Source organism: Apium graveolens, chromosome 5 (assembly GCF_009905375.1).
Source record: "Apium graveolens cultivar Ventura chromosome 5, ASM990537v1, whole genome shotgun sequence".
Lineage (NCBI taxonomy): Eukaryota > Viridiplantae > Streptophyta > Magnoliopsida > Apiales > Apiaceae > Apium > Apium graveolens.
In genome coordinates this window covers 13,316,651-13,337,198 of record NC_133651.1, presented here as the reverse complement: position 1 = coordinate 13,337,198, position 20,548 = coordinate 13,316,651, and the positions used below count along the sequence as shown (strand labels likewise).

The window sequence follows — 20,548 nt, the reverse complement described above, 5'->3', positions numbered from 1 at the left end:
TGTAAGACATATATAGACATATCGTATTATATTATGAAAGGGGATTCCGAACTTTTAAAACATAATATATTAGTTTGCAATGTTTATCTTTCCTAAATTATTTGTGAACGTTTCACGCTATGTCAAATTTTGTTTTAAACTGTCCACTTTCCAAGTCCGAAAACTTTTAGCCGATGAATATCATATATGATGATCCACGACAAATGTATGCTGGCACCGCCATAAATAATCACGGTACGTGGTAACCCATTAAAATCTATTTTCACAAATATGGTGGTAAAAAATCACGGTACCCTGACATTACATTTTAATTTAAACAGCCAAGTAAGTATTGGTGTCCGAGATGCTCTTATTCTCATACACTGATGCATAAAGTTGTAGTATTATTATTATTTCCAGGCAGTAGCTTCCAAACTCCATGTTCATACATTTAGGGTCCCAAGAAATAGTGCATGGAAAGCAGTGAAGACAAGTGTTTACACCAAGACATGTAAGAACATAAAGTGTGAGATAATGATGATGGGACAATGGACATGGAATCGGGTAGAAAAACAGTACTAGTAGAAATTCATTTTAAGCAGTTCAAATGCCAAGCTCTGCAATGCTCTGTAAGGCTGGCTTCCACTGTCCTGTTCCATTCCCCTGATGCTGATGATTCCTTCCATTCACCACTCTCCTCTTCCTTCCCATTCCACCAACTTGCTCCTCCTCTGCTTTCTGAACATTATCAGGGGCAACAGTGAACACATGCATTTTTTTACCTCATCAGTTAACTACAGTTCAATGCTTGTTCGAGTAACAATCAACATAATGCATAAATTTATGATGATAAGCATTTGCATTTTCTCGACACTCAAAGAAAATGACATGATATTACCGGTGTTTAAGCCTAAAACAATGCAGAACTAGGAGTTTTAGTTGTTGAATAAGCTGTTTTGTCTGTGCATAGTGGATATTGGATATATCTGTAGCAGGAGGCGGAAAGGACTAAATTACACAAATTACCCTTCCCTTATTTTTCTTTCTTCGCCCAAGAAGCATGAAAGGATTAAATTACCCATGCCTTATTGTGTATGCGGGGGCAAATTTGTCTTTTCAAACTTATTTGCTGGAAACAAAAAAATGGCTTTGGAAATTTCATTTCCCTATTTGAAATTTGATTGAATAGGAAGAAAAAAAATAGGATAAATTATTTTGTACATTAAGTTAAGCCAGCATTAGAAGCACCATTAAACCCACTGATCCTCCATTCCTGTACATAAACCAAGCTTATGATACAATAACATATCTCGATGTATAGATCAGTGGTCCGGCTAATTAAATACTAAAGAAAATTATGATTAAGCTCCCGAAATAGAAACATATGCCCGTGGAAAAGTACTCATATCTTAGCTACTAATAACTCAGATTTCTTATGAAAAAAGATGCTTAGCAATTAAAAACTGACAGATACTAAAACAAATATAATTAACTGGTATCCCTCTGGCATGCTCAGACTCCAAGTTGATTTATGATGAATCAGCACTAATGTGAGGCAACTTAAAATGATTAATTAACACATGGCTAGCTAATTTTATGAATTAAGTAATTAACACATGAGTGGCAATAGATTAAGTACTAGAGCAGTACCTTAAGTGAAGTGTCATTACTGGTAGTGGGAGGCAGTAAGCCTTTCCTCAACAGCTCCATTCCTCTTTCCTTTAGCAGCTTCTCCAGCTTAACACACTTTTTTGATGCCAACTCTTTAAACACTTCTGTCAGACACATAATTAATTAAATTAATGTAATAATTACAGATTAGTTATGTTAATACATAGTTACAAATTAGTTGAATTTAGGTTATATTTAAAATACAACCGAAACTTAAAATATCAAAAATCACTAATTTTTTAAGTTCAGCCGAGACTGCAGTCTAGCCGTCTGGGCTTTATAGTTTATCTTAGTTATGTCACTTTGTTGTAATAACCGTGAGTTAAACATAATTATGGTATTTTGCATTTACCTTGAAAGCTAACGAGGCGATAAACTTTGCCGATAAGCAACATGTCGTGAGGGCGGAGAATCTTGAGCTGCTTTACAGGGGTGCCATTCTCCGTAAACACCGTGGAAGAACTAATAACAAGCGCAATGTAGTGACCAGGATTGGAAGACATGACCTGGTGAGCAGACACAGAGGAGTGAATCCTCTGTACCTTGTTGTTGGGATGCTGAATCACCACCATTGCTGCTTCTGCCGCCTGACAGTTCCCCATTCTTGGCTCTTCACTAGCAGATTACTCACTAATCTGATCTGCTCAAAATGCTGCAATGTACAAACACTGGGAAATGGAGAGTAGTGGAAACAAGATGAGAGAGATAGATGAACTAAAAGAGAAGATGGTAATCAAATCAATCAATCAGTAATGCAGTGTAATGGTGTAGTTGAATAAAGGTAGGTTTAGCTTGCAAGCAGTGAATAGTACTAGTAGACTGACTGATAACATTGAAAGTGAAGTGTAGAGAATATGTATTTCTATGTGTTTGTAGTATAAGAATATAAACCAAGATCGAGGTGAGTTTAAAGTAGTTGAATTGTAGGCATTTAAGTAAGAAAAGTGGGAGCGGAACCGGGACTTAAATAAATTATCGCTATTTTTTATTGGCAAGTTAAGGTTTTTTCTTTTGTCGAAGATAGAGAATAATATTTCAACCGATTTTAATAAATCATGATTTTATAAAAATTTCTTTCTAACATCAATTGAGCCAAGACTTCGGTCTAGATTAGCCCCTTATTCCGCTCCCAAGAACAGTATAATGATAAAGGAGGGGAAAATGTTAAAAAAATGGGATTGCTGAGCCTTCCGTGTATGACAAGTACAACTGTAGTAAAAATAAATTAGTTTTCTTTTCTGAGATGGATAATTAAAGACTGGAGTGGAGTGGAGTGTTGGATTTGATATTTTTGTGTTGGGAAAAGGGACTGTCATGTATGGGCTTGCCCTTCATTAATGTCTTCTTAGATGATTTTAGGTGGTCCTCTGGTTTAGGACCTCTGGCTTTTGGATGATTGAGGTGGTCCTGTGGTTCAGGACCTTCAGGTGCATCTTTTTTAAAATCTTATTATCTTTTTGTTTTTAGGTTAACTTTGATTGGTTTATTTGTTCAATGATTTATAATTTCATATCCCAACTAAATTCTTAAATTCTGACTGATTTACCAAAATGTAAGTACATACATTTGTCATTATCATTTTATACTAATAACCACCCACATCTCAGGTAAGTTTCCTAACATAACCTCTAAAACATTATTCTCTATAACTGAACTCAAGCTTATTCCACTTCAATTCACATTTGTCAAAACCCTGCTTGATTGCTGGTATAGTATCTTTAATATCAAAAATTAAATAATTACTAGTGTTGTATAAGCTGGAAGTTTTTGCCGAGAAAGGATTGAAAAAGTTGCACTCTGACAACAATTAGCTTCATGAAATCCTCTGGGTTTCCCAGCCTCTTTGATCATTGATGTGCTAAAACTTAATGGTGAATGACTGTGAAATTAGACTGGATGTCAAATTAGTACTACCAAATAAATAATAAATCAGAGTAGTTAATTTGCAATTGCAACATTTTCAAACTTGGTGCAATCAACATACAGAACAGACTGTAAATCAGAATCTGAGCTCCGCATACCGAATAATTAATCATATCGTTCTTAATTCATCCAGGATTTTACAGATGGAGGCAAAATAAACACTTAACCTAAAAGTAAGAACATTCAGAATGAACATTATATATTCAAGAACTCATAGCAATGGCTTCATCTTCATCTCCAGCATTTGCTTGCAAGTCGCTGAACATGTATTCACTCTGATACTCCATCAAGTACTGAGTTGATCTCTTCACATCCATAAATAGATTGTAAACTCTACTTACATCCTCCATTTCGACAATCTTCCCCTTCCGCTTCTGGCAAGCCAACGCAGCAGACGTGATGAGGTGGATGGCATATCGCAGGGAGGCACTAACACCAATTTTTGTCAACAAAGTCTTTGCTTCTTCAGACATTTCCACTTCTTCCTCTTGGATTCTTATATCCAAAATTTTGCGAATGTCTTCTTCTGTATACGGCTGTGTAGAGATTATGAGCAGGCGGTCAAGGAAATCGATTGGAATACCGTGTGGGGATTTGTAGCTTGTGCCTCGGATTGTTGTGATCCCCCTATTTGTAGCAACAATCAATATAGGTGCCATGTCATTCTCTAGAGCACGATTCAAGAATGAAAAGCACTCTATATCAAGCATGTGCACCTCGTCAATGAATAAAACACCTGGTACTATCTCTGCTTTTCCTTCTTCTCTCCATTCTGCAACCTTTGTGTCAATTTGTTCCCTGACTTCAGCACGGATCTCACCAGTATCACCGGTAAAAAGAGCAAGGAAACCCTGTGTTCTGAAATCGGGAAAAGTCTAGGGTTCAAACAACCTAATCCATTACAGAGTTCCTTAAAAAAACTGAGAAGACACTCTTACACTTACACATTAACAATCTACTTCGTTATTACATTTGGTATATTAACAAATCTACCTGATCTCAATTTTCCAATTTAAACCGTACTAAATAATAATATATAAATATTGTGACATAACCTTGTAGCACAATGATGTAAAAGTACTTAAAACTGCAGCACATTTAAAGCAAATTTGTAGCTAGCCTTAATATAGGAAAAGTAAACATAATCTAATAGTACATAGACATTACCACTCAGAATAACAAAAACATAAAAGAATAATCACATCTGACAACTCATATTACATCATAAACTGAATAAAAAATTAACATTACTTAATGGCATAAGCATTAGAAGAATTGTTGAAATTGGTTTTGCATAACATAACTTCATATAAGAAAATCTATATTGGTCCCACTGACATGACAAAAAATAAAATTGATTAAAATATGTAGTTAGCCCTGGTACGACTCCAATTAAGTTACTATAAAACCTCATAACATTTTTCTGCAATTTAATTCAACAGTGCACAATACAATATCGAACTATAAAAGTCCTCATTGTTTTCGCAGTGATCTGTGAACTTGGGTAATGATGACGAGAAGTAAAGCTCTATAGGGTCAAGCAAAGATTTGTTTTACTTCTACAATTCAACCTGGAGAAAATAATCTCTGATGTCATGACCTCAGAAACATAGAGAAAGGGACGACCAACAGATTTTTACAAAGTAGAGATACAGTTGTCACCAATCCCTAGTACGAGTTGATTGGCTACTTGGGTCCCAAGGACACTAATAGACAGAAGATGACAACTAGTGACTAGTAATAATGTTAAAAAGTGACTAGAAATCTTACCCAAGCCAACGCTCCAGCAAATTTTAGGCATTTGTTAATGCTAAAAATGCTTGACATAGGTCATAATGAAAGACTAATGCCTGGTTTAGGGTGCTACAGATGACTAATACTAAGAACTTCCAGATGAAATTGTCCCAAAGTACTGATAGAATTATGGACATGATGGTAATCCATGATAGGTCAAGCATCTACCGGTGATTAAACTCCAATGAATCGATGAAAGAGTGAATGTTAACTGATGACAGATTTACGATAAACACAGACTTCAAAAATATCTTTGACTGATTACACAATCGGTGATAAACCTACTTAAATTCTATCATGTATCAATACGTAGGGGTGAGCTCTACATAAAGGATACATATCAGATTCGATACACCTAACACTATAAGAATTCCCATTTTATGAAATTTAAAACTACCCTGGTAATGAAATCTGGGTTTAACACTATTGCATCATATACATCAAAACCCGATATTGAATTTTACATCAACTAAACTAGGCAAAAGGAAAGGCACACAAAATTTAAAAAAAAAATCCAAAAATTATTTAAGTTACACTCAACATTCTTTAAATTCTCAATTTTGCCAACTAAATGTGCCATTGAGGGCAATCTTATGCTCACAGAATACTATAAAAGGGAAGAAGAAAATAAGCAAAGTTCGGTATGTGCAGATTGTTCTCCAACGAAGCAGGGCACATAAATGTTCTTTCATTATTTTTTACTTGTGAGTTTGTATATTTTAGTTTTGTAAGTCATGGTTTGTTTAGATTTATTATCTCTTTCAGTTTGCCGCATTTACTTAATGTAACGTGTTATTATCTGGTCCAATGTATATGATTTGATAGTGAAGTAGTAGTGGATATGAATTATATTCTGCAGATGCTGTTAGTACAAAAATCACAGGTGACAGGAGTATATGTAAAGAATTTAATATTCTATCAATTGCTAATAATTTTAAGAAAACAATTATTGCCTGCTTATTAATGTTGCTTACTGATTTTACATAAAGAGAGTTGCACTAAATTTAGTTATTAAGTAAAAAAGTAACATTGACTAGTACCTCCAACAGCTTAAGTTTGATACCTCATTTAAATCAACACGGGCACGTATGTCACTCTATATAGTCCAAGCTAAATTCTATTGTAGGTCCAATTTACATGACAATATTAACATATGTTAAATTATTTCATAGCTTATATCATTTTTTTCCTACTTCGTGAAGCTTACAAATTGAAATAGTATGTTTCTTACAGATAATAGCTTTACGAAAAACTCAAACTGCCTCATTTGTCTGGTAAGCTGGTAATTTTTATTTTCTTTTGTTATAGAACACATCAACCATAGTTTTAATACTATGTAGAACAATAGATACTGTCCAAACCTATACAATGACGTTATGCTCCGTCCATTTTAAAATGGAGATTCTTCTAACTTTCAATCAAGACATTATATACTAGATAAGCATACTAGAACTATCAAAGTCTCAAAGTTATCATAATCGATTCTTTTTGTGTAACTGAAAGTGCCTATTTGACTCACAAGACACTTCAAATATTACACAATTCATATAAGACACAATTAAGAGTTAACAAACATTAAAAAATTACCTGCTGTTGATAACATCAATCTCATGAAGCGTAACACAATGCACAACCTCCTTCCGCTTCTGCAACTCCCCATCAGGACATTGCACAAACTTAGTCTGCGGTCCCATAGCATCATAATCCCTAGACCTCGAAAATGACCTCCCTAACTTGGTAATCTTCCCAGACGCCTTATCAATCGCAATAACATCCCCACTCTGCACCTTCTCCTTTGACAACGCCTCAATCATCTTCGCCCCCAAATCATAAACCGTCTCCATCTCCGTAGTCTTTAACGTCATTTTCCCCGTCTTAGCCGCCACTCCCGCAACCGCAGGCCTATCAATCTGAATCTCCACAACCTCCCCTTCAATAACCTCCGAATCCTCCTTAATTCTAACTCCAATCGCCTTCCGAAACGCTTGCATAAGCGCTTCGGTCTTCGACATTTCGAGAGAGTACAGCTCACTTCCCGCAAGCATTGCGAAAGGAGTTTCTTGACCAATTGACTTTGCCATGCCCATAGCAATTGCGGTTTTTCCGGTTCCAGGTTGGCCGGCGAGGAGAACGGCCCGGCCGGCGATTTTGCCGTCTTTGACCATCTGAACTATGACGCCGGCGGCTTTACGGGCGGAGGTTTGGCCGACCATGCCTTCGGAGACGACGCGAGGCTCGAGAGCAGAGTCGAGGCCAAGGCCTCGGATGTGAGAGTGGGCGCCAATGCGTTCAATTCGAGTTAGGTCACGTGACTCTGATAGTTTTAGCTCCGCCATGGCTGTGAGAGAGAGAGAGAGAGGGTTTAAGGGAGTCTAGGGTTTCACTGATTTGGGCTTTTCTTTTGTATGTGAACTCTTTCTAGCCGTTTTATGTTTTTTTTTATTATTCGTTGCTATCAAATTGCCACATAAGAAATGCTATATTCCAAAAATCATTTTAAAAAGGATTCCAAAATATTTAATTCGCAATAAGGTGAACATTCGGGTATTTGGACTTTGAACCAAGATTATTTTGAATATTTAAATATTCAAATAAAAGAAATTTCATTTTCTAATACCAAATCGAATTACATTTGATCGATTACCATATAATATTTTAAAATTCGGTTTGGTTACCAAAATAACCAAAATTTTAAATTTGTACTTAAAAATTACTAGTACATAATTATTATATTAACACATCTAAATTGAACATTCTATTAATATATCAAATCAAAATTCAATTTTGTAAATCAAGAAATTTGTTTCATGAAATTAGTTTCAGAGTTTTATAGTTTTTTTCAAAAAAAATAAAATAATCATGAAAATGATTAAATAAAATGTTGCCAACATATTTAAACTTCAATAAACATTAAATATTATAAAATAAATCAAAAATTGAATAATTAAATTATATTATATAAAAACACGTAAACTTGCATACTACTTAAATCTCTCCGTCTCGTACTAATTTGTAATCATTTTCTCGTTTATAATTTTACTCATTTATCATTTTCAATATCGACTTTACTTGGTTATAGATTTATTATACTAATTTTCAAGATCAAATTATGTAAACATGATATTTAAAATTTATAAATATGTGTAATTATATACAAAAAAAATACTAATTATGTACTGAGCGAGTAACAAATTAGTAGTTGTTGAACTTTAAATAATAATTTAAATAATGATGAGTAAGCACACATGAATGATATAACAACTACATATATTTATATAACTACATATATTTATAAACAGTATTCATGTAATTCTATAATAAAATATAATTCGAATAATTTGGATATTATGGATAATCCGAAAATTCAAAGAAAAATCTGAAATTCATTTTGATAAGTTCTTTCTAAAAACCGACCATATTTTGTAAATGCGGATACCTAACCGAATTATTTCGGATATTAGATATTGGAACCAAATGCTCACCCCTAATTAGCAATATATGATCGGATTTTATTTCATTAACTATACGAGTCCCAAGTGCATATATATGAGTTGTACCAATAATGTTATGTCATGTGTTATTTTGGAACAATTTTTTAAATTGTTTTTGGGTATAAGAGAAACTCTCTATACATGCTCTTGGTCAAATTTTGAGGAGATTGAAGGAGAAAGTGTCTCCAACACACTCCTAAATCATCTTCAAATTTTTAGGAGTTTCATATCTCTCCTCAATGTTGAGAGTGTATGTTCCTTCCTCATTCAATTTAATATTCACAAATATTAATTTCCCTCTCAATCCATCATTTCCCTCCCTTTCTGTATGACAAAGCAGATGTTTTTATCTTCTCTTTTATGGGTTTTCATATTTTCCTAGAGAACCGTCATTTGGTTTTTATTGTGTTTGAAATTTGATCAGTTGTATCTCTTATGTGTCTTTTTTGTTTATAATGAATGTGCAACTCATTTGACTTAACATGCATTATTTTGTCAATAGATTGATGTTTGCAATGTTAATTGTTTTGTATAGCATGGGATCTTTTTTTTATATATGCATGGCTATGTGTTATGGAAAATAATATAAAAAATAGATGAGGGTTGAATTGGAGGAGAGTTGTTGGAGTGAAAAATTAATTTTGTATGTTAAATAGCTAAGAGCCATTTTAATAATATTATTTATGAGAAGGATGCAAATTAATTGTTGGAGTTGCTCTAAAATGTTAGTCTTCCTTTCTTGATTTTATTTTTTCATAATCAAAATTTAATACATGATAAATGATATATCGAAAAAATAGTAATTACTTTAAATTCTATTGCAAGTGACAACCATTTTTAACCTGAAAACTCCCAACAGCAACTTAAAAAATTTGGTTTAACTAGTTTATGTAGATGCGTTTATCATTGGGCAACCCTCGGCTTTTTATTTTGATGAGTTGTATAATGTGATAGACTGATAGGTTTTATACCAAAATAATTAGACTACTTTGTTTTTATCGGATTAGAATTCATAGCTCAACCGACACTTGAAGCGTCAACTGTCAAATTAGATCTTTGAATATGAGACAAAAAAAATGTGAGGATAAAGAAAATCAAAATCTTGGTGAATCACGTAAATATATATGTAACTATAATAAAATTTCAACTGATTGACTAAATGGTATGGTAACAATTGACAGACCACCAGTATCAATTCAGCTATATATATTATGTCTTGGCAGCACGGTGTAACAGGTTGTGGTTCATCCAGAAAACAGATGGATTTCTCCGTCGCTGGTTGGAACATTGTAAGGAGACGGTAAAACAGGTCCTATGACAGAGCTGCAATTCATTCCGAATCATCTGTAAAATCAGAATTTCGAAACGGCTTGGCGTAGCTTCTCCTTGTGAAGCCTCATTGCCTTGGCCAGCTTTTCTTGCCAGCAGTATTAACATCAATTGATGCAGGAAATATTGCAAGGATATATGTATAATCTATAGAGAGTAAATCAACAAGTTTAAAAAGTTGGAGATTTAATTTAACCAAAGTAACATAATTCATGATCTATCGTTGCTAAGCACAATACACACCAAATAAATTTCAGTATAAGATCCATGTACATCAGTATTACTTGGGAAACTCTGAACTCTACCTCCAATTAACAGCCTGGTTTTGCTTGGTTTAGCGTTACTGGCTACGTAATCAGTAACTATACTGGCATATAAAGATATGGCCTATCCCTGTCAATTTCATCAAGGAAGAACAGGCAAGGAAGAAAAAATGCTAATGCACAACTGCCTCAAGCGTAAATTATAACAAAGCACCAACAGTTGATCGATTAGCTGCAGTGGCAGGCGGCACTCATGATCCCTTGACCCCTTTATAAAAATGAAAAACCTCGTATATTAACCACATGGCTCCAGTTTGTATAAAGCTAGAGACCCCGGTGACTAGAGTCCTGCTCCTTAATGTCCCTTGTGAGTTTTTTAGCATTCCTTCGCTGTTTCAATTTGTTCTGGTTTTTGCTCGCACCTTGCTCTTCTAAACAATGACAAAATTTCAATCAACACCGAGTTATATTTTAAGAATTAGACTCCACAAACAACCAACATAATACATTTGTAAAGATAAAAGCTTTTCTTCTACAAATTTTGGGGTTTTCAATCAAAGCATTTCTTTTGCTCTAACAAATATACTCTAAAATGCAGAATGTAGCTTCTAGAGTCTAGAGACATGGGCAGGTAAATGAATCGGAACTATAATGGTGGAATGTAAACTTTCAATATTTGGTACCAACAAATATATGTCCCTTGTCCAGGTTTAATTGCATGTTGTCTCACACACACAAGAACACAATATTTAGTATCAACGCATATATGTCCCTTGTCCAGGTTTTTATTGGTGCACTAGTTAGTCGAACTTAAACCAATGATTTGAGGCACGAAAATGTTATAGGAGCCCGGTCCCTGGCAATGCAACAGTTTGTCATGAACGAGTTGGTTGCTTCAATTGCTTAGAAGTCGTTTGTTACAAAACTCGTCCCTCACAAACCGTTGCCATAGACAATATTATGAAACAAGAATTACAATTGATTGAGTATCAAATACAATGTAGTCTGACATACCAGAGTTATGAATTCTGCTAACTAACTCCTCAGCGACATTATGCCGAACAGGTTGAGTTCCATCCAAAACAAGCCCAGCTGGAGCATCAGTGGCTGGAGTTTCGTCAGCAGATAAAAGGGGTCCGATGATAGGGCGGCGTTGAGAAGCAGCTAGGCGTAGCTTGTTCTTTCGAAGCCTCTTACGCTGAGCTCTTGTCAGCTTTTGTTGCTCATCGTCGCTTGAAGAAGATGATAACTTGTCTTGGTCATCCACTACTGAATCCTCGGTAAAGTCATTGGACGAGATATTTGGAGGTGTTTGATGATGTTCCTGAGGTGGAGGAGGAGGAGGATAGAGCATTTTAAGGAGAGAGTCATGGAACTTTCTTCGTTTCTCTTCCTTGTTCATTTTTCAAGCTTCAGATAAACAACTCTTTAAACTGCTACGACAAAAAATAACCTAAATCACGTAAATTATCTCATCGTCGTCGTGAAAAAGAGGGGACATGCACGGGAGGGGACAAATGATTCCTCCATGTTAATAGTTAAAAAAAAGTTATTTAGGATTAAACCTCGGTAATGAATATTTGTGGGAATAAAATATTTTATTTATTAATTGAGAGTATTCATTTATCAAAGAATTGAAAAAAACATATTCATTTGACGAAATTATTTATTTATCGAATATTTATTTATCAATAATCTATTGAGTTTAACCTTGATAAATGAATATTTTTAGAACCGAAATATTTTATTCATTAATTTAGGTTATTTATTTTGCTGAGATTAAAAATATATTATCTCTTTTACAATTTAACCTTGATAAATGAATATTTTTGGAACAAATTTTTTTTTATTACTGAAGATTATTTATTTATTGTGGTTAAAAATATTATTTTTTTTACCAAAAGATTATAAATATATTATGTCTACTATGCTGGTATAAAAAAAAATATTCATTGTCGAGATCACAAAGGCAGCCCAATGAACAAAAAGCCCAGCTCAGATGGAAATACAATACCATCAATTTGTTGTCAGTGTATATTTCAATACTAGTTTTATCGGGGCAAAAGTATTAAAAAGCACAAAAGTAGCCCAATGGACATTACAAGAAGCTCGAGAATTACAAAAATAAGCCCCCCATGATCAGAGTTTCTTTTATTACATTGTTTTGTACTTATGCAACTCGATATAACAATTACTTGCGAGGACACGATCTCGGGAGTATGAAAATATGTTTGCTTGCGGTCCAAATGTAATAATAATCAAATTAGCTTAATCGATATTATTCAGAAAAATAAAACTTACAAGAAAATGATATTAGAAACAACGAGACAGTGATCCTTGAGATCACATGCAAAGTGCTTCGTAGTGGAATAGTAACGGAGGAGAAATATGGGCTTTTGTGTTATACAACTCTAGTTTTTTGGTGTTGATTGGGACTAGATGATGACGTAAGAGAAATTGGATAGAGTATTATTTATATATAGGCCTGCACTTAGATTTAGTCAAGGTATCAAATTGTAGTCAAAGTTTCTCATTCTGGTAAACCAAACTTTCACATTTTTTAGGCACGGAGACCTGATACACTTATATGTAACATATTCTTCAATTTTTGGATTTTTTTTAATTAAATTGGTACTACATGTTTAGTGCACTTTTTTTTTTTTTGGAATTCGAATTTATTTTCAGGAAAATAGTTGTTTCTCTTTTTCTTTCCTTTATTTTTCTTAATTATAGTTATAACTTACAACACACGCATACCTATTTTAAACTAGTAATTTCTATGGAAAAAGCCGAAAACTCAAATCATTACACTAACACTCGCGAAAATTGTTGCTCCGAAACTAAAGATGAAATAGACAGATTTTTTATCACATACAATTCATTTTTATCACACATAATAAAGATGTATACTTATTTTTCCATTTGAATGTGTATTTATGATGTATTCCCGACTTAAAAAAATAAAAATTGGTTAGTGTTAATGATATGCGATATAATTCTAATTAACCCAATTTCTAATCCTTTAAATTTTTGAAAAACTGTAATTTGACATGTTATTAGAGTTCAGACGGAAGAACTCGGTTCAACACTTCATTATCTATTTATCCCCGATATTCTCAATAATTCCTCAAAATATTGAAATTATATATTGATGGACCCAAAAATGGAACGAGATGCTGCTGAATAATTAAAAAATGTATATTGGGCCCAAAAAGTAACACGGTCCTCGCATAGTAATGGACCGAACAATTGTACCAAAATAGGGACGAAACACCTATTGATTCACTCTTCAAATCCGAATAAATAAACGGACACGTAGTGATTCACACTTCAAACACTTATTAATAAATGAACTTTTAACTGAGGGAGGATGTTAATAATATGATATACGATCCTGATAAACCTAATTCACATGCATTTTGATTTTTGGAGCACCGAGCACCGATAACTTGAGAGTATTTTTCTTATTTTTCAAGTCTTTTCAAAAGAGTGAGAAATTTCAAAAGATAAATATATAAGAGTTCTCTTTTCAAAATTTCAAAATTTATTTTCATGTTCTTCAAATAAAATGATTAAAATAGAAGTTGTGAAAAAAAATAGTTTCAGAAACATAACATCAATAAAATATTAGGAAAAATATATCAAATTTGTCATAACTTTCGGGTTTGACTCAATTTGATCATTACTTTGAAAAATATCAAGTTAATCATTTGTTTCATCCAGATATATCAAACATGTCATAACTTTCGGGTTTGACTCAATTTGATCATTACTTTGAAAAATTGTATCAAATAAATCATCTGTCAATGACTAAACTGATACAAAATTTTAACTTCTTAATAACTAAGCTGGTACAAATTTTTAAATTAATAATCAAATTAAGTCAAACTGAAAAATAATAACATATTTAATACATTTAAATAAAATGAGTGATCAATTTAATATAAAATACATTTTCCAAAAATCCTGACAAAAAAAGAGATATTTTCCGAAAGAAATGTATCATGTTGCTGGGGTGATGATATACATGTATCAGTTTGTAATCAATCTTCTTTTGATACGCAGGAAGTTCTGTACATATTTGGAAAAATACAAATCATATAAACTATACCTGTGAAATATGATGTGTGCACGTTCACTTCTCGGACCTGATAAGCTTGTCAAAAATATGTATCCTTCGACAAATCGTGATATTTCGTTTGAAATTATAAATTATAAAATTATAAATTATCAAATATCAAAATTATTTCATATCAGTAAATACAAAAAAATATTAATTAAATTTGATCTGACCATATCTGAAAAATGCTCAAAATTGATAATTAATTTAACTAAAAAAATTAAACACGACCGATAAATTGGGGTGTTGATCTTAAATGTCACTTGGGGGTAAAAATGACCTTAAATATCACTTCAAAACGGTACATCGTGTAACGTTTATGCAAAAAATCTAAAACAGTATTTCGTGTAACGTTTTGACATTTTGAATTTTTTTTATGTGCAAAACGGTAGATAAAGTAATGTTTCGAGAACCGGACCAGCTCTATCCGGTCTTGAGGCCGGACCGGAAAAACCCGAATTGGACCGGGACCGGACCGGTTTAGACCGGTTTAATTAATATTTATATAAAAAAAATTATATAATTTTATTTTATTTTATTTTTCAAATTTATGTACATTAAAAATATTAAAAATTTTGTTATTTGGTAAGTCAATAAAAATTTAAAAGTAAGTACATATTTTATTATTTTAAAAGTAAATATAAAATCTTAGGAGTGTGACTATCAATATTTGATTACATGAATTACGAAATTTATTAATTTAAAGTATAGTATCGATCTATTTTATTATATGAATTTATTATCTATTAACTTGGATTAATAAAATATGATATTGGTGAATATTTAATATTTATATATGATTTTATAAGACATAAATTAGAGATAAAATAATTATATATATGAATTCAGGTCCATTCAGGTCTGTACCAGATTTTTTCAGGTCTTGAATCGGACCGGGCCGAAGACCGGATTTTTTCAATTATAAGGACCGGAGACCGGACCGGACCGAAGACCGGATTTTTTCAATTATAAGGATCGGAGACCGGATCGGGTATGTCCGGTCCGGTCCAGGTCTTGGACCGGTAAACCCGGTCCGGTCCGAGTTTCAGGTCATGACCGGAATTATGTGCAGTTCTAGCTAAAACGCTATTTTAACTAACATTTTACACATTATAAAAAAAATAAAATACCAAAACGACACACTATGTACGGTTTTGCATTAAAATTACAAAACGTAAGACGAAGTATCGTTATGAAGTGACATTTTGGGTCATTATTTTCAAAAATAACATTTTGGACAATTTAACACTCAAAAATGATATTTTGGTCCATTGTTCGATGAATTGACGCGAGAAATATATATATATATATATATATATATATATTGTCAGCAGAAAATGAAAGGAAAATACAAATAAAGTCGTAAGCTTACGTCCGGAGAAGTAATAAAGAAAGGTGGGAGTTGGGGAATACATCTTCAAAATTTTTGAAAAAAATTGAAAGATAGATGTGGTCAAACTTAAAGAACAGATTAGGGGATAGATCAACAAGTACAGTCAAACCTAAACTGTCATGCTCATGTGCCTTGCTTCCTATCTTTATTTCCTATTTTAAGCAAATTACAATATTTTAGTATTTCCTTGTGGGGCCGACTATGACACACATACTAATATTATTACTCTTAATATTTATCTACAGTTTATAAAATAAATAAACTTGGAAATTCGATATTTTGGCTATCTCGAGATAAAATTGTTTCGATGCAACCTCCACGACCCGTGCCCGGTTTCCATTTTATATTACTCACGTGCGGGGGTCTTTCTATGCCTTTTACTCGAGCACGGATATTCCTTTTTTCTTACACTTTATTTTATTACTGCACCTTTCTTTCCCCACCGTTTATAAGAAGAAATTAGTAATTTTTAATTTTAATCCATAACACCAAAAATCATAATTAAGTTTTTGTTATAATTATTTAGAATTATTTATAATTATTTATATGAAGTACATTATTACAAAATCTTAATTTGCGCGTTCTTTGTTCACAGACAAAATATATAAAAAATGATAATTTACTGACGATGTCTTTGTCCTTATAAATTTACTCAAGTGACATATCTTTATTACAATCGTCACCATATATTACCGTCGGATGACGCGACAAGATAAGATTATTATACAGTATACATGACAGATCGGTACGTAGACGTCAGTATAACGAACTTTCAAAATCTCACGCGCAAATAATGTATCTTCATATATTGCATTTTATTCACGATCCTGCCAAAAAAATATAAGCACAGGATCCCGCCAAATAATATAATTTACCATCTTCACAATATTATTCATGTCATAAATAATCTTCAATGTTTCAAAAATTGAGTTATTTCAAAAAATTATCAAAATTTATCAACATGAACATCTCTTTCTTACAATCGTCACATATTTTATTTATTATTGTCTAATAGCACGTACAAGATAATATTACTATATAATACATACCGGTACATAGACGTAAACGTGCCGAATTTTTAAGATCTCATACCCAATCATCTATCTTCACGTCTCACGTTGTATTTTTGTCTCGTTCTCATTCAACTAAACATAATCCCGCCAAAAAATTATAAATACACTATCCCGCCAAAAAATATAAATTACCATCCCCACCTTGTTATTCATGTTGTAAATAACCTTTTAACATTCAAAAAATTGAAATTTTACCTAGACAAGGTCAAGGTGAACTATCTCAACATATTATCAAAACTTATTAAGATGATTCGCACCAGTTCAATCACAAGCACTTGCAATGCCATGATCACACACATGAGCTTCAAAGAATGAGATACAATGAACTAATTTAAATCCACAATTAGAGAGAAAAGGTGGAATAAATAATGATTAAGGTAAGTAGATACTGTGTATACAGAGGTGAGGGGGGACAGGTAATATAAGTTGCACGTGTGGTTCAGCGGTCGAGAGTGTTAGATAACTGGCTACAGCCCCTTTGTTTCCGGTAACCCATACTTCCAGTCAAATGTTAAATTCTATATCTCCCATCTAACAATTACAACAACATGAGATACTTAATCCACTTTATTGTTTGGTAATATAATCCATTAGTACTATTAGCATTCTTTTGCTTTTCAAGAAAATATAAAAAAAAAAGGTCTTGAAAATCTTGTTGAACAAAGACCAAGACTGTGTAGGAGAGATATCTCTCTTTCTCTCCCCACACTTCTAAAAAAAAGGGAAAAAAGAAAGGTGCTTGGATCAGAAGAGGAGCCTTTGCAAGAGGATGGCCCTTTCTCTCTCTCCTCTCTCACTCTCTCTCTAACTTTCTTTCTTCTGGTATGTATTGATATCTCTTTTCAATCTCTTTTGTTGTGTGTTTTTCCCATCTGGGTCATTACTGTTTTGATGCTTTGTTTTTATTTGTAATGGTGTTATTGTTTTTGGGTTTTTTTGGGTGGTATTAGTGGTCATTGGATTAATGATTCAACCCTTTTTAAGCTTTAAGTGGAAGTGAACTTTGTTTTCAGGGAAGTGTGCTTGATTACATGTTTGTTTTCATAGTAATGAGTGTTTTGACCAGGGAAAAAAGTGGTGCTAGTGAACAATATAAAGTGAAAAAGGTGTTGTAAGAAGAAAGAGAGTCTTGTTGCTTGTGATTGTTATTGAAACTTAGATGCTTTGGGTTGTTTTCAAGTCTTTTTCTCCTCTCTCATTACTCCAATTATTGATGTGATAGGTGGAAGAAAGTTTGTGCATTTGGGGAAATTTTAAGGGTTTGTTTAGTGAGATTTAATTAGCTTTTGAGATTTTTAAAATGCCTATGTATAAACATTCAAAGAGGGATGGGATTCTTGGGTGTGATGGTGGTGCTGATAGTTTAGTATTGGATCTGGACACTGCTGTCAAAGATGGTGTTCTTGGTGGTTGTGGTAATGCGGGTTTTTGTGGTGTGGCTGGGAAGAAATTGGATCTGTGTAAGATGGTTGAAGAGCTTAATTTGAGGGAAGTTCCGGATGTTTTTATTTGCCCCATTTCTCTTGAGCCAATGCAAGACCCGGTAACTCTTTGCACTGGACAGACTTATGAGAGGTCTAATATATTGAAATGGTTTAGTTTAGGGCATTACACTTGCCCTACTACTATGCAAGAGCTTTGGGATGATACTATTACCTCTAATGCAACACTTTACCAGTTGATTTATGCCTGGTTTTCCCAGAGGTATTTGCAAATGAAGAAAAAGTCCGAAGATGTTGAAGAGAGGGCATCGGAGTATTTGGCAACCTTGAAAAAGGTCAAGGGTCAGGCCAGGGTTCAAGTTCTTAAGGAGCTAAAACAAGTTGTGGCAGCACATGCAAATGCCGGGAACAGAGTGGTTAATGAAGGTGGGGTGGCTTTAATATCATCATTGCTTGGTCCTTTCACATCACATGCTGTTGGTTCTGAAGTTGTTGCGATTCTGGTGAATTTACATCTCGACTCAGAATCAAAATTAAATTTGATAGAGCCTGCAAAGATTTCGCTAATGGTGGATATGTTGAATGAAGGATCAATAAGCACCAAAATCAATTGCACACAATTGTTGCAGACATTGATGGATGAGAAAGATTTTCAAGCAGAAGTTATTTCGAGCCACAGATTATTGGTTGCACTGATGAGACTGGTTCGGGATAGAAGAAACCCAAGTGGAATTTTTCCTGGCCTAAGTCTGCTGAGAATGATTTCCCTGCATGCAGAAGTCCGGAACTTAATTGTAGCTGTTGGTGCTGTACAACAATTGGTAGAAATGCTGCCTAATTTAAGTTCCGAATGCTTGGAAATAGCTCTTATTATCTTAGACACGTTGACCACTTCTCCAGAAGGTAGCATCGCGTTGAAAGATTGTTCAAAAACTATACCGAATTTGGTGAGACTTTTGATGAAGGTTTCGGAAAGCTCTATGCAATTTGCGCTCTCAATATTATTGGCCGTATGCAATCTATCCCCAGAGGAATGCTCTTCAATTGCCGTAGATGCAGGTCTTGCGGCAAAGCTCCTTCTTTTAATTCAAAGCGGCTGCAATCCGGTAGTGAAACAGAAATCAGCAGAACTTTTGAAGCTTTGCAGTCTAAATTGCGCCGATACTATCTTCATTTCCAAGTGCAAGCTTACGAGAACAACTCAATGACACATAATTTGTATTGGTTCTTTCTGCAATGCTGCAAGAAATGAATGCACAACCTTCATAATTGGAAATTATATTTCAGAACCTGGATCAATCTGTATAACCATCAGGGATTTATATTATGAGGTAAAAGCATGGTTTTCTCGTGTATATAATCAGATTACTTCTAGTTTGACTCGATTCACAGTTTTGCCTGATTAAACGACAACACATTTGCTTCTAGTTGATAGAAGTCCAGTTCCCCTTGTAGCGGGTAACTCCTCCTCAAGTTGAAAAATAAACCCAGGGTTGCCAGCAGCGAAACTCGGGCTGTAATTTTACTTTCATAAAGGTTTTGATGATATTAGAACTGCCTGAAAACAGGTCATGTTGCTACAGTCTATGGCAAGTTCTTTGGATGTGATCGCGCCACCAGAATTTCGAGGCAATTATAAAATTTTGAAGCCTGCATCAATCCACAAGCATGCAGAATTCAACTGTAAATGGAGTTGCAGGGGCTTTCAATTTCTTTAGAACCATTGTGGCCATTTGGGCAGTTTTGTTCTGTGTATCAGAGTTTAGTTTTAAGACATTGACATGTTTAGCATTTCATACATAATCCGCACATGTAACCAATGTTTCATTTTCAATGTTATTTCATATCCAATTTGAATGTTTGTTTGTTTTGGCACAATTCAATACTCTTCATCAGAATGCTGTAGATAATTTTGGCATTAGTCACAGTTTGTGACGTGTAGAAACAGCAATTAGTGTTTTCTGGAGCCTGACCCTTGACACTGAATGTACGTGGGGTACGTAAATTTTGGTCCTTGTTTAGATGGAGATAGGAACAGGGACTCCCTGTTAACTCTCCCTCAGGCCACTA

General features: G+C 33.8%; 4 protein-coding genes across 5 annotated transcripts; 1 reads left to right on the top strand and 3 right to left on the bottom strand.

The window, feature by feature from the left end:
• Positions 1-363: 363 nt before the first annotated feature.
• Positions 364-2,545, bottom strand: LOC141661377 (uncharacterized). 2 transcript variants are annotated; one of them, XM_074468383.1, is made up of 3 exons: positions 2,003-2,545; positions 1,630-1,751; positions 364-717 (listed from the first exon to the last, which is right to left on the bottom strand). In XM_074468383.1, the coding sequence occupies exons 1-3, from the start codon at positions 2,250-2,252 to the stop codon at positions 583-585; spliced, it is 507 nt and encodes a 168-aa protein (XP_074324484.1). In that variant the 5' UTR covers positions 2,253-2,545; the 3' UTR covers positions 364-582. The 2 variants fall into 2 exon arrangements, with proteins under 2 accessions (XP_074324484.1, XP_074324483.1); XM_074468382.1 differs by having other exon boundaries at positions 1,630-1,754; positions 2,003-2,539.
• A 1,023-nt stretch (positions 2,546-3,568) lies between these two features.
• LOC141723437 (uncharacterized) lies at positions 3,569-7,783 on the bottom strand. The gene is made up of 2 exons (XM_074525238.1): positions 6,955-7,783; positions 3,569-4,431 (listed from the first exon to the last, which is right to left on the bottom strand). The coding sequence occupies exons 1-2, from the start codon at positions 7,701-7,703 to the stop codon at positions 3,777-3,779; spliced, it is 1,404 nt and encodes a 467-aa protein (XP_074381339.1). The 5' UTR covers positions 7,704-7,783; the 3' UTR covers positions 3,569-3,776.
• Positions 7,784-10,372: 2,589 nt separating this feature from the next.
• On the bottom strand, positions 10,373-11,963 carry LOC141661380 (uncharacterized). Its single transcript, XM_074468385.1, has 2 exons — positions 11,465-11,963; positions 10,373-10,881 (listed from the first exon to the last, which is right to left on the bottom strand). The coding sequence occupies exons 1-2, from the start codon at positions 11,850-11,852 to the stop codon at positions 10,775-10,777; spliced, it is 495 nt and encodes a 164-aa protein (XP_074324486.1). The 5' UTR covers positions 11,853-11,963; the 3' UTR covers positions 10,373-10,774.
• A 5,564-nt stretch (positions 11,964-17,527) lies between these two features.
• On the top strand, positions 17,528-20,355 carry LOC141723436 (U-box domain-containing protein 30-like). Its single transcript, XM_074525236.1, has 2 exons — positions 17,528-17,858; positions 18,259-20,355. Exon 2 carries the CDS (start codon positions 18,337-18,339, stop codon positions 19,684-19,686), a length of 1,350 nt encoding a protein of 449 aa, XP_074381337.1. The 5' UTR covers positions 17,528-17,858; positions 18,259-18,336; the 3' UTR covers positions 19,687-20,355.
• The last annotated feature ends 193 nt before the right edge of the window (positions 20,356-20,548 follow it).